Consider the following 13033-nt stretch of genomic DNA (forward strand, 5'->3'; position numbering starts at 1 on the left):
CCCCAACACCATTTTAATTCATTTGTTTCACTTATATATATACACATATGTGTGTCTGTGTGTTTTTATTTTATATATAAATTATTATTGATTTTTGGACATGCATGGGATTATTATTGATTTTTTGCATATATTGTCCGGTCTAATTTCGTCTGGTTGGTTGTTTCTTTTTCCTAGATTTTAGAATTATTAAGGTTTTAGATTCCTAGATTTTTCCTAACTTTTTGGATTTTTGTTTCTTTTCCTGTTTTGTTATACGATACTCGGTAATTAAATTCGGTCAGAAAAATATCATTTTTAGACAAACAAATAGGGCGTAAGAGGTTGCCGTAATAATATCATAGTCAATTATTATGAACGATCAGATTCAGTCAAATCAAATCAGATTAAAATTTTTCCCAAATATTTGGGGAACGTTTCATTTTTTTTACACATACTAATAGCAACAAATTGATAAGTCTTTTACGTAGCCATAAATGTGTTTTTATATAATTTTTACCTTAATAGACTGAATAATTAAGGCCATTTGCTTAATTAGTGGGCCTAATAATTTCATTAACTTGGTGTTAATCTAAGTTAGTGGGCCTAATAATCCAAATGAATGAAATGGGCTTTAGTGAATATGGGCCTACGAAATAGTAAAAGTCCAAATCAAGGGCCCAAATAATCAAACAGGGGGTGGGGGGCAAGAAAAGCTGAGGTGGTACGGTTCTCTGTGGGTCGTTGTCGCCTCGCCCCGTAGGCATTCAATTTCAACCGTATACTCGAGACTCATCAAATGATGGCTAAGAAGGCTGCGAGTGGAGGAAAATCTAGGTTGTGGGCCAGGTGAATTCACACCGCTGCGGGTGGGGATGCGCAGCACGTGATCATTCAACCTTTCCCTGCTCAGAAATGATGGGCAGATGGGCCATTTCCCACGTGGGCTGACTTGCATCTTTTTCTTCCAGTCTGATTTTTTATTACTAGATTTTTTCAAGATAAATTACACTTTTTTCTTTTTTTTAATAAAAAACCACCTAGAGGTAGAGTGCTTTTCGAAGTCCCCGATCTTTTTATATTAAAATATATAAAATAATTATAGCGAGAAGATCTACCTCCCTAAAATTTTTAGTAAAGTCATAAATAAGGAGTATTACTCCCTTACAAATAGAGCAACATTAAACAAGAAGTATCATTCTCTTACAACAACAGACACAAACAAATGTACAAGAAATTAAGATAAATTACACTTACTTTACTAGATTTGACATACCGTCTAATAATGCGTCATTTCATTAGTTTTCGTTAAATTTTTATCTAATTTTTGTGTTGAACTGATCAAAATATCTATTTATACTATATATTAAAATTTTATATATTCTTTTATAATTTTTAAAATTTATTTGATATTCTTTTAAAAAAATTTCAACAAAAGTAAAATAAAAATATCTACTTCACCATCTAAGGATTGTATCTTTCTATTTGAGGGGAGTATATGATTTTTCAAACATCGATGGAGTATTTATTATTATACCAAACTTAAATAGAGATAGTTATAATTTTACCCCATTTTTCTTTAACCTCAATGCATATCCAACGGTGGTGTGCAAGCAAGAGTTAATCGACAGCTTGCATGCAAAATAGCCTATAACTTCAAAAAATATATTTATAATTTTATAAAAAAAAAATAAATAATGTATAATTAGACGTAATTTTAAAAAATGCCAATATAATTTATTCTGCAAATATAAACTAGGTCCTCTTAAGAATTTGTGACTGTGTTGGCGATATATTGATTTTCTAGGATTGAGATTATTTATCGATATTGATATATTAGAAGAGAGCGTAATGTAATATTATTTTTAATTGTGATTAAAATCTTGAAAGTTGGTAATAGATTGACAAATGATTTAATGTGGGATGTGTTAATAATTATATCGTGTTTACTTAGTTATATCGGCTAATTGAGTAAAAGTATCATACTGATATAATGTGTAAATACCAAATTATCCTTAATTATATCCTACAAACATTGTTCACTTGAGGGCAAGATTGACATTTCACAAAAATGACCATGGAGGACAAATAATTCAAGTACAAAATCTACGTAAGTATCAAGCAATGTTGTTTGTGAGGGTTTTTATCTTATAAGATACTTCTTCATCAAATATAATATGCTATTGAATGTAAGAATTTTCTCAAAACAGAATTTAAAGACATTTCACTACTATTAAAAAAGGGGTAAAATCATGTTAATTTTTGCCTATTTTTAAAATATAGGTGGTTTTTAGCTGAATTTTTAAAATATAAGGGATTTTTATATTATTTGACCTTGATTTTTTAAGTTTTGATATAATTATAAGTATCTCAATCTTGTTCAGGAATATGGATATTCCCTACTAATAACGTCCGTCCAACAATTGACCCACCCATTAACTTTCATTAAGATCTTATCCAAATTTTATATTGGATTGCTCAAAATACCATTTTGAATCATGAATTATAATTTTATGTTTTTTTATAATAACTTCCGTGTAATAATATATTTTTTAAGTAACAATATATTTTTCTTTTTATAAAAATAAAATTCAACAACTTTTCACTTATCACACATAGGTTACATATTGTGTCACATATTAAGAGGACATCGATAATTTTTCAACAATATGGGCGTATTCACAATTAGTATCAAACTTCAGAAGAGCTCGACATAATTTATCCATTAGAAAAATATATCATATCAACTATAATCATTACTTCTTATTTATCTAACACCATTTATACAAACTTTTATCCCATATTCAATGGCACACTAAAAAATGAATGTTATCTCAACCAAATCCATTTCATCTCATTTTTTCTCACCGAGATTAAATGAGATTAGGCACAATCACTGCCTATTTTTAAGCTCAAGTGTTATTTCTTTTTTTGGAGAATTGCATGATATTTACATCTTTTTACAGGTATAATTCTTTCAGAACAAAAGGTATATTTAGACATAAAAAAGTGTAACTAAATGTATCAATAATATTAAATCAAGGTATATCCATACAAAACACAAACAAACTAGAAGCTTCAGTAAATAAATTATGTACTGACATAATTGAAATCAAGTAAATAAAACAATTTCAACTGAGAAAAAATGAATCAAATAATAGGTACATAATCAGGTCCTATTATGCAGCACAAAAATTATATTACAGACATCAGATAGCACCAATTTTTAGACCCAAAGTATGCTGAACAGCACTTGAGATGAACTTCCAAAAAGAAATGAGATTTTGAATCAAAACAAGGAATAGGTTTATATGGCATGATATGAAACGAAAAATGATACTTATTGTGTTTCTTTGCATGCCTTTCCCCTCTCAGTCTCAGTAGACAGGTTGGGGATCGGTAGCTGCTGTCAGTTCTCTTTAGAGCAAAACCCACCCACACCTTCAAACAGTAGCTGCGGATTGAATGACAACTTCAGAATAGAACCCTCTCAAAACTAACACCAAATTACAAGTATGACAAGTTAAAAAGGATCTTGATCTTTATTTACAGAACAGCTTAAATTGCTTCAGCTATATATAACTATTAAACAGCCTGCTGAGCACATACTGATAATTAAGGGAGTGAATGCAGGCACTACTGACCATTCTTTCCTTTTGAGGAAAAGAATCTGCTAAATCCACGAGCGTGTTTCTCCGGTGTAGGGGTAGATGAAGCAGAAGAGGAGCCCGACTTTGTGGGGCGATGTTTTGGATACTTTGAGCTGACTGGTGACCTGAGTAAGTTGTTTGCTTCAGAGTCGGATGGACTGAACTGAGCATTGAACACATCCAAGGGGGATTCGGAGCCAGCTCTGTGCAGATGGAAAGAAGTGGCACTGTGGCTTTCAGATGGATCCATATCATGCAAATTCATGCCACTTATAGTTGGTTCATCCTCAACATAAGCTTCAAGTTTCTGAGTCCTTCCGTTATTTGGGGAACTGACAATGTCGGTTTGGGGACGCATAGCCTTCAATTGCTTACCAAGAAGAAATATGGTTTCTTGACACTCCGCCAGCTTCTCAGCTGCAGCGGCCAACTCCTTTTCCTGAAATAAAAGAAGGTCGGATGCGTTTAGTTATAGGAATGTTACAATTGATGAGGAACAAATATAAGGAGCTTATTGGAAATATAATACGACTATCATAGAGGTGGTAGTCAGCATGTGTAACAAGGAGTTCATCGACTTTCTAAAGAAGTGGCAAGAGCTATGTACTAGTATTAGACAAGTTTGCTGGAGTTCTGGACACCCAAAGATTGAGCAATAACATCTCATTCAATGGCTTGTGAAAGAAAACTGAAGTGTTAGGAACTATTTTGAAAAGAATTAACTAGAGAAGAAAAGGTTGCAGTAGCTAAATCTGTTACTAAAGACTGCTATATTAGCACCATGATATCAATATCATGGAAACAACTATAGCAAACATGTCTTAAGCAAAGTTTTTTATAGCAGGTTTAGTAAACAGTTTATGAAATAAGGTCATGGTGATGGCAGCAACTCTAATGCTCAGGAACTCAAGATCTTTTTATAAGCCTCACCTGGCTAGTCTTGTCGTCATCAGCAGCAGCTGCATTTTCTATCCTGTCATGAGGAAATCAAGCATATTCAGATTAGAGATAAAATAAAACTTTGTTATAACAATATTATCTAATTCTAAGCAGCAAAATCAAATAGATAAAATTGAAAACCTGGAAAGAGATGTGGATATACAGAAACTAAAAGAGTTCCAGCAAGCTCTACGCCAATAAGTAACACCAGTTTCAATCAACCAAAAGATCCCATTATAAAATTTTCTATCCATGAAATTACGCCATGTAAGAGTAATAGTATAGCCTTAATGCTTCTTCCATATATTCAGTTCTCAGGTGTATGTAACAGCTTGAAAGGATTTCTTCATACACCTGAGTGAATTTTAAGCCCTTTTGCGAAATATGCCAGAACTATCCATTTCAGCCATTTCAGAAATCAAGTATGTCCATCAGGCCTGCAACATAAGGAAAATTATTTACTACCTTTCCAGGTGCTCCTCAAGATCCTTGCATCTGGTAAGGGCCTCCTGGTGACCTCTTCTCTCCTCCTGAAGCTCGTTACCCAAACTTTCTAATTTCCCTTGGAGGAGATTTACCTCACTTTGTAATTCCTCTGCCCTTGTTTCAAGTGATTTGTAAGATTCTGCCATGCATTTGAGCTGTGTCTCAGCCAAGCTGTTGGATTTCTGAGCTGATGCTAATTGTGACTTAACCTCAGCGAGAAGCTGTTCAGTTTCTAGCAACTGGGACTTGGTACTTTCAAAGTTTTCTGTGCATCTAGCAAGATCAACTGCTAGGTTATCCTTGTCCATTTTCAATTGCTCAAACTCCTCCAATGAACATTTCCATGAAGGGGCTGTTGATTCAGAGATCGGGACAAGACTCCCATCATTTGGAACATCAGCATCAGATGCAGAGTCAGAAAAGCGGCCACAACCATTTGGATACCCTTCTCCTAATGAATCCACTACAGCTTTGTTCTCTGCCAGCGCAATCTTGTCTATACAATCAGAACTACCAGTTTCAACTTCAGAACTTTTAAATCCCAGGACATTGAAGTGCAACTCACTTGCTTTGCTTAATACATGAGAAATGTCTAGGATAAAATCAATTAGATTAATATCATTGTTTATAGCCTCACTATATTTGGCAGAGAACGTATTGAGTTTTTTATTTAACCCATCTCCATCAGGAGTTGTTGCAGGGACTGTCTTTGCTTCTTTACCAAGAATCATTATAAAGTCATAAATCTGGAAAATGGCAATTTGTAATTCTGGATTGATGGTTCCCACAGAGTTGACGAATGAGTTACCATCTCCAGAAGATATCTCTTTAGGGACTGTTGTCTTGGTAGCCTCAGCAAGATTACTTGGATGACTTACTGCGCCAGAAGAATGATCTGCCTCAAATACACCATTAACCGACTGCTGACGCAAAGTATCCTCTATATCCTGCATAAGACATCTGATGTCCTCTATAACATTTTCCTTGTCTTTCTCATTAGACATTCTCTCTAGTATCATGGAAATTTTTGATTGGAGTTTCACAAAAATGAGTGGATCTGCTTGCAGGTGAGGATCAGTTACATCTTCCTGAGGAGACACTTGAGGTTCCAGACCATGCTGCTCCCCCAACTGGGGATCTGTGCTCATGGCGACTTCTGCTGAGGCTTCACTTTTTACAAATTCAGACCCTGTATTGCCTGTATTACCTGAAAAGTCTGCTCTTGAAGCTGTTCCATTGGATCCATTTGATAGATATGCCAACTTCTCCATCTCCAGAAAGTCATCCATAAGGTCCAGATGATTTGCACTCTCAGATTTGTGCAGACTGTCAACATTCTTTTCCTTCTTGAAATGGGAGAGCTCAGACATCAATCCAGTAGCCCATGAACCAGCACAGCTAATATTATCATCATTTCCATCTTCGGACAGAGAGGTGAAACTTGAAGGATTACTAGCTTTTTGACCAGAGATGCCTTCAGTTGGGACCTGAGTATTAGACCTCAGGGGAGTTCTCTGTTCACCATTAGCCTGCAGTTGTGCTTCTAAACTTTGAAGCTTGCTGGCTGTCTGTGCACAGGTACTTCTAGAAGCTTGCAATTCACTGTTACGCTTTGCTAATGCTTCCTTCAGCATCTTTGTTTCCTCCTCCATTGCTAGTAGGCGTTCTGTGAGTAACTCATTCTCTTTGAGGTACTTCTGTGCGTTGTCAAGTGAAAATTCGGGCACTTGGGAAAAGTGGGGAGTAGAAGGCTTCACAGGAGACTTCCTTACACGAGATTCTCCATAGTCTCGGCCCAAGTTCTCAACTTCAAGTTTCATTTGTGCTAATGCAGCTGGACCAGGCAATTTCTTCCTAACAAGACCTCGTAATCTTTGACACTCTGCTTCAAGCTTAGCAATTTTCTTCACCCCTTCCAGATGCTGCTTGTTTGCTACTTCTGCAGAACGCACGCTCATGTTCTTTTCTTCATTACGAATTTCCACCTCTTTCCTAGCAATATGCAGTTCATATTTGAGTGAGTTCACTTCTTTTTCACAGGACTCAATAGTGCTCCTCAAACGTTCTATCTCAGCCTCAGCTTGTGTTTTTTCTTCATTCAGCTGGATCAGCATATTAGAGCGCTCTTGCAAAGATCTTGATAATGCCGCATTTTCAGCAGCAGACCTTAGTAGCTCTTGGTCCAAATTAGCTAATTTTGTTTCAAGCTCCAGCTTCATCTTTTCAAAGAGCTTCATCTTGTTAAGAGCAACTTCATGTAATTTTTGTTCGTGTTCTTCCTTCAAGTTTCGTATCTGCCTCATGCATTCCTTGAGGGCACCATCCAAATGTGCTGCCCGGTCTTCGGCAGTAAGCTTTAGCAGTGTGACAGATTCCAGATGATTTTTCAGTGCTGCAGCCTCTGCCTCAGCCTTTTCCCAACCTGTGCAAAGAAGTTGTGGCATTTAAGTTCCACCATCTCCAATTTTCACGAAGAAAAGAGATGTAGCAATAAGTTGAAACCTGAGACAGCTTCTTCAGCAACTTTAGCATGTTGTTTCACCAGGTTTTCTTTGTTAGTCATCTCGGAATTGGCTTCAGATAACTTTTCATTAAGTTCTTTTACTTCATCCTCTAAGGTCTGAACTTGTTCTTCATAAGACTTCACTTGATCCTCCAATTCAGTTAGATGTGTATATGATTCCATAGAAATCTGAACATACTTTGGCTTTTTATTATTGTCTTGTTTCACCTGTTTAAGAGGACAAGAATCGATGCACGAGACATGGTGAGATGAGGAACAATGAATCCAGTCTCGTAAGTTCCACTTGAAACACACAAAAATTTGATCTCTAATAAGCACACTATTAGTAAAGAATAGTAAACTATGAGAATTAACTGCCCAAATATAGGGAAAATGAAAAAGGAGTACAGGCAACTAGCTCGTGGGAATTATTCAGGCAATCAATACTCTGAAGTAAAAGTTTTGGGGATGGAAAGTGTAGCCAGAATGGATGTCAAAGAACTTCAGTCTCCAGAACAGTTAAGATGTTGAAGAACAAACTCATCTCTTGATGAAAGAAAATACTCTTTATGAGAAGTATCACTCGTCTGAGAAGCACACAGAACGGAGAACCTAAGCTAACTACCAGTATCCTACTACAAATAGAGAATTCAGAGCTGCTATTGATTGAACTGCTTCTGCATTCTTCTCTCCAAAAAACAATATTTCAGCAAGTTGACAAAGAAGAATTGGATATCTGCATGATTCCTTCTCAGTTTCATTCTTCCATAACTTAATAAGGAACTTCTTCCAAACAGACCCAGATTAACTGATAGGTTAGGGGGCTTCATATTTGATTGATATGAGCATCAAAGAAAGGGCAGGGATGGGATCCTGTAAATCAACAATTGCACTGAGAAGTAAAAGAGCTTAAGACACGTTAAACTTCATTGATTGAGTAAAGTTAAGTTGCTATTTTAGTAGTGTTTAAGATCAATAAGAGCCAGACTAGTAAAATTATTGAACATGTCCAAGGAAAATTAGTCAAATAATCGAAATGCCTCAGTATATGTCGACAGAAAGGAATAAAAGAAATTGTCACACCATATAAACGGCAACTGTAGCCACCAAGAGTCATAATCAATCACGATAATATGTGCAAACCTTGTCAACTTGAGCTGCACCCATGTCTGAAGCAGCTGTGGAAGATTCTGATGCACTAGCAGCAACTTTCTCTGCTGCTGCTTGCTTATCAGCTGATTTTTTCTTCCAGGGCCAACTCCTTTTATCCATTGTAGGCTGTTGTCGATCCAGACGAAATTATGCAAGCGAGGCTAAAAGTAGATGCAAATGCACAATTAATATCAGTCGAGCAACAAATACATCTACTCAGCCATTAATACTAACAAATAACACACGATAGGCAAGGACACAAACCTCAGTGGTTTATATACCAGTTTATTTTTACAATGCTGGTCTTTCAAGTCCAAACCCACACACACTTGTTCCTCTTGTACCAATTTGTTAACGATTTACAGAGTACATATTAATGCTTCTAGCGGACATATCTATTGAACTAACATCATCCGGGAACTCATAATAGAAACCTACTACATACCTGTCAAAGATACAGTACTGTGTACTGAAGCAAATGTACTAGCCGAAAACTCCTCCTGTATTAGAATTTAAATAAGCAGGTTAAAAGTATGCCCCGTCATGCCAAAAAAAAACATGAAAAGTATTCTGCATAAGGATTAGCAGGCATGATACCGGACCAACAGAGTTCTCTTAAAACAGCAGGTTAGAAAGGACCAGAGAAAAAAACAGAGTTTGCTTTATGATCTTTAATAACCTGCAAAAGTAATTGTATAATTTTGTAGCTCTTTTGACATTTCTAACCAAGGGAAACCATCCAGAGAATATCTTGAGCAATTTTTAACTTGAGTAAGAATTATGGCAAAAACGACCAAAGAAATTCATACCCAGGAAGTCAATCAACAACCCAGATCATAAGATTGACATCAAGGGCATAAACGGAGGGTGAAATAGTAAACACATGAGATATTCCAGTCAAATCTTACAATGCAGATTCTGCATTACTAAGACACTTAATTTTTTAAGGCATGAAACTATGCCAGAAAAATTAAAATATGAAAATGAAGATGAAGAAAAGGACAGGCCACCAGAAACAATCAAGATGTACCATGAATATGACATTGCCATAATCTAACAAATATGGAAAAAGAAAACGATAAACCATACAGTCTGGCTACTCTAGTGCAGACGTTTGGTCTAACTGGGTATATTATCAAAAATATAAAATATTAAATATCATTTCAATTAAGTGAATGATAAATCCATTGAATATTCATAGTCACGAACAACCATGTTCTGGCCTCGATCCTAGCTCCATGTAATAGTTAAAATTTCCATGTTATCAAACATTTACAAAATTGTAAATGCTTAGTAAATCATTATCTTCCAGACTCAAAACATTAATAACTAAATGATACATAAAGAGTAGAGATTCAATAGAACACAGCGATATGTAATCCAGAACGACGACAACAAATTAGCTCAGAAAACGTATAGATTTATTCTTAAATTAGAACTTAATGAAAACATTGACTACCCACTCCAAGAATTTCTTAAATTGCAAAGAGAATAGAAATCAAACATGAAAAGAGCTTCTCGAACAAACAACCAATGATTTGCAAGCCCTTAACACAGGGCCACAACTCTGAAAATCCTCGACGAAAATTTTAAGTAAAAGAAAAAGGAAGATCCCCTCAAAGAACAAACCTCCGGAGCAAAGTAAGCAACAAACAGTAGATAAAAGCAAAAGAAGAAATACAAACCGACAGAAAACGGAAGAGATAAATGCTCTCAAGTTATACGGAGTCAATAAAGAGGAAGAAATTTCAATACGAACAAAACAAAAGTAGTGCTCTCCGGAACACAAAAAACCAAAGCAGTCGGCGAAACTCTTCAATCACTCACTCACAAACTCAGTAACGCCATTCACTCCAGAAAAAGGAAAAGTGAAAATCAAATGCAGACAAGATCAATCAGATTACACATACAGATATACATACATGCACCACTTCTCCACACTTACCAGCAGCGAATGCAGTGAAGTTGTGATTCAATTAGAAGAATTAAGGATCTGGATTCCGGAATGCAGTTGATTCAGTGCGTGTTCCTCCTGTTTTTGTTTTGTTCCTCCGGAGAGAGGAAAATGGTGGTGGTGGAGTGGTGGTGGGTGGGTGGTGGCGTGGTGGGGGAATGCTGGGGTGGGGGTGGGGGTGGGGGGTAGGGTAGTGAAAGTGTTTCTGCGTTAGGTGTCACTTAAAAGGCAAGACGTTGGAAAGCTCCAAAACATCAGCCTTTTAAATTTGAGACCTTAATTTCCGAGAAATAAAATATATTTGTTTTTTTTTTTAAAAAAAAAGAGTATTTATAAATATCTGAAAAAAAAATAAAGCAATTATAATATGCGAGTATACATACTGTAATTTTGGGAAGTACAAAGGTGTTCCTCCGAGCATTAAATGACGAAACTACCCTCGGGAAATCCGATATTGGCAAGTGGGTGACAGAATAAAAGATGAGCTGTACTTTTGATTTGCGGGTGCTGGACCACCGTCACTTTGTGTGGTGAGTCAGTCCAGCTCATAATTTGAGCGTGGAGCGTCTGCGTCTGCGTCTGCACTTTTTTATGGTGTGCGGCCGTTGTATCTGATTCCTTCCCTCCGTATTCTGTATTCTTCTCTTTAAGGAGAAAATAAAAAAGAGAAAATATTTAGTGATTTTATGAGAATTCCGAAAAGTCGTAATTTCTTTAATTATATAATTAAAGTGTTATTAATTTTTGTTCAATTATTCATCAAATTAAATATTTTGTTTTTTCATTTCTTAAAAATAAAATTTATGCACCAAGAAGTTCAACTTAGGTGGGGGCCACTCCTGATGTTATCATTTTTTTTACATCTCCTATTTTATTTGTTGAAAAAAATAATAATTTACATAGGAAATTTGTGTATATATAAAATATTTAAATTATAAATTCATATTTTTTAATAGTATAGCATTTTATTTGAACAAGAAATGGTGTTTTCCTTTAAACACACAAGTAAGAATTCAAAAGAGGTAAAACCCAGGCATCCAATGTTAGTTCCGCCGTCCCATGCTTTTCCAGAATAATTCTACTTACTGTATTTTTTAAAATTAAATATGAAAATCTATAGAGGAAAAAAAATTAAAATAAAAAAATTACTATTCATAGTCCACAAGAACAATTTGGTCAATTCACCATAAAAATGGATGAAAGCCTAACAGAAACTAATAGCTTGACTAATTATTATATGGCTATAAAAATCATGGGAGTATTGATAATTTTTTAAACAACGACTGAGTATCTATATTATGTCAAAGACAGAAGAGAATACGAGCAACAAAAAATTAAAAGCGACATTAAAATTGCTATTAATAATATATGTTAAGTGATAAATTTTTTATTTCATTACTACAATGATTTTCATAATTTTAATGAACATAATTATAAAACTGTTGTCACTAGGTATAATTAGTAACAGGATTTTGTTTTTATTACAAACAACTACTAGAAAAAAATTAATATTTAACCATGATTAATTGTCATGGTAAAATAAATAGTCGTATTAAATAGTTATTCACCACAGTCACGAATGATTAATTTTTGCGAGTACGACTAACAAATTTAACATGGTTTATAGCCACGGCAAAAATAATTTTTATGATGAATATTGGATATTTAAAATTTTACTTCAATTTTTATTTAATCACATGAACGAGGAAACATGTGCATTGGAGAAGACAACATAACTCTGCATAGCAACAGAGTCGGCGTCTACTCTGATGATATTTGGATGTGGTGCTGCTTTTCATGAATTAATTTCATTATTTTAATTAATTGCTTAATTATAATATTCTTTTACTTTGTAAATTTAATTAAATAATTTGTTTTTAATCTTGATAATAAGACGGTAGAATATCCTCGACGAGATGCACTTAGCTCGTAACCCCAAAAACCTGAATTGACTAATTTTCCAATTGTTATTTAATGACATAAAAAATAAATTATAAAGATTTTTCAAGAGATTTTGCATAGTTATAAATATTTTTTTGTTATTTAAAAAATTATAAATATTCCAGTTATTTGATGTAATTATGTCACTTTTGAATGAAGGTATGGAATTTTCAATTATGTTTTTATTGGATTTTTTTCCTAAAAAAATAAATTTTGTAAAAAAATATTGAACAGGAAGGATGATAAAATTTGAAAAATTATAAAAAAGTTATTCACTTAGTCAATAAAAAAATACTTTTTAATTTTTAATTCATTAGGGTATTTAGTCAATTCACCACAAAAAATGGATGGAAACCTAACGGAGAGTAATGTAATGGGCTAATTGTTAGACAGACGACTGTTAAAATCAGAGGGTATTAGTAATTTTTC

At 34.5% G+C, this 13033-nt stretch overlaps 1 protein-coding gene across 1 annotated transcript; it reads right to left on the minus strand.

The window, feature by feature from the left end:
- Positions 1-3238: 3238 nt before the first annotated feature.
- Positions 3239-10843, minus strand: LOC105166020 (filament-like protein (DUF869)). The gene is made up of 7 exons (XM_011085209.3): positions 10655-10843; positions 9155-9209; positions 8701-8870; positions 7557-7785; positions 5034-7476; positions 4560-4602; positions 3239-4068 (listed from the first exon to the last, which is right to left on the minus strand). The coding sequence occupies exons 3-7, from the start codon at positions 8827-8829 to the stop codon at positions 3616-3618; spliced, it is 3297 nt and encodes a 1098-aa protein (XP_011083511.1). The 5' UTR covers positions 8830-8870; positions 9155-9209; positions 10655-10843; the 3' UTR covers positions 3239-3615.
- Between the last annotated feature and the right edge of the window lie 2190 nt (positions 10844-13033).

Source organism: Sesamum indicum, linkage group LG7 (genome assembly GCF_026168435.1).
Source record: "Sesamum indicum cultivar Baizhima isolate 11 linkage group LG7, ASM2616843v1, whole genome shotgun sequence".
In the NCBI taxonomy this organism is placed as follows: domain Eukaryota; kingdom Viridiplantae; phylum Streptophyta; class Magnoliopsida; order Lamiales; family Pedaliaceae; genus Sesamum; species Sesamum indicum.